Source organism: Montipora capricornis, chromosome 1, assembly GCF_036669925.1.
Source record: "Montipora capricornis isolate CH-2021 chromosome 1, ASM3666992v2, whole genome shotgun sequence".
Lineage (NCBI taxonomy): Eukaryota > Metazoa > Cnidaria > Anthozoa > Scleractinia > Acroporidae > Montipora > Montipora capricornis.
In genome coordinates this window covers 33,932,338-33,934,021 of record NC_090883.1, presented here as the reverse complement: position 1 = coordinate 33,934,021, position 1,684 = coordinate 33,932,338, and the positions used below count along the sequence as shown (strand labels likewise).

Here is a 1,684-nt window from a genome sequence, read left to right as displayed (position 1 = left end):
ACACTTCGCTAGAAAATGGGAAAAAAAAGTTGTGCTCGTTTTTGCGGATTTTCAAAATGACCGACTGGTAACATAATAAAGCAAGTATTTTCTCCTTGTTCTTAGAAGTCAAATCGGGTCAAATCACAACATCCTTTAGTAATGAGAAGCATAACCCTACTGTCTGGTGGAATCTCATTACAATTGGCTCCCATTTATCCGAGAAGTGAACACACATATATTGACTATTTGATAGTAAAATTCCTGCTAAAAGGGTGTCATGATCAACGGCGGTTAGCAAGGCAACGATACGTCAGCTTGTCCTAATATGGCTATTTTCGTTCAACCCTCCAGACATCCTACATCCACACAGAAAACAAAGAGGATGTTTAAAATTTTCATTTCCAACTTTGCTTGACTTTCTCAGAGAACTGCTCGTAAATCCTTTCGATCTAAGTAATTTTGAAACAGCCTCTCTAAAGCCCCTATTCCGCCAACAATAGATACCTGGATTTATTGAAGAATTAAGAAAAACAAGGGTGTCCGACCAAAGATAGATTGTTTTTAAGTCGACGGTGTAACCTACAATTGTATATGCTATCATGACTGCTAATGTGGGTAAATAACATACGAAGAATGCGGATGTCAGCCACGCTACGTTGCGAGCATGCCTGGCTTCTTTGGCCACCCTAAGAAGTTGCACAGGTTGAGTGTGTGCAATTTGTCTTCGATGACGTTGAACAACACGGTGAATACCTATTGAAACAACAAAGAAAGTGGCCAAACTCATAAAGATCGTAATACAACAGACTGCATAGAAGTAAGTGTTATTTAGGCCGTAGAAACGCGATGAAACCAGTAACAACCCGAACAACCACACTAACAGGGAAATGTAAACAACTCTTCTTGAGCTAACCAGAGTCTTATACTTGAAAGGAGAGGAGATAGCGATGCCCCTCTCACAATTCAATGCTGTCAGCGTCAGGAATGACATCCCAGAGCAAAGCCAAGCGCCGGTTGCAAATAAGACGTGTACATAGCAGGAATGCTTCCCTAAAGTTTCTCCAATTTTGTAAAGGACAAATAAAGGTTGTACCTTCATCCCAACCAATAGATCAGTTACAACAAGGTTTCCAAGGAACAAGTTCGAGCACGTCCGCAGAGCTGAAGTTCGAAATAGGACGAATATAATCATACTGTTTCCAGTGATTGCCAAAATAGAAAACATTGCATTTACCAAACTGGTCATGACTGTGCTAACGTATAGGGATTTGTCAGTTGATCCAAACGATATCACATCGAGGAAAAAGCAAGTCCTGAATCTGTTTCCAAGTAAGGTTGTATTATTTGACATATTAAGCGTTTGCTCGACACGACGTTTTGTTGTGTAATCATATATGGTGCCTTCCAAGGGAGGTTCTGATGTCGCTTTTTCGCTCATTTTTCGGGTGATGTACCAGCTGATCCAAAGATAACTCGCCATTGGTTTGAAACCCTGATCCCAAACAATAGCTAAAAAAATAGAAAGAATGACATATCATTGTTTTCCGCAAGGGTTGCGAACCAATGGCGAGTAATCTTTGGATCAGCTGCTACACTCCCACCTGTCGCCTATTTGGCTAGAGATAATTGTCGCTGTCGCTTTTTTGCTGCAATACAAATATTCCCTAAACGTGCTTATTTTTGCGTCCTCACGGTAATTTTG

The 1,684-nt window shown here is 40.6% G+C and overlaps 1 protein-coding gene across 1 annotated transcript; it reads right to left on the bottom strand.

The window, feature by feature from the left end:
- Positions 1-292: 292 nt before the first annotated feature.
- On the bottom strand, positions 293-1,362 carry LOC138014523 (histamine H2 receptor-like). The gene has a single exon (XM_068861617.1). It carries the CDS (start codon positions 1,331-1,333, stop codon positions 293-295), a length of 1,041 nt encoding a protein of 346 aa, XP_068717718.1. The 5' UTR covers positions 1,334-1,362.
- Positions 1,363-1,684: the final 322 nt, after the last annotated feature.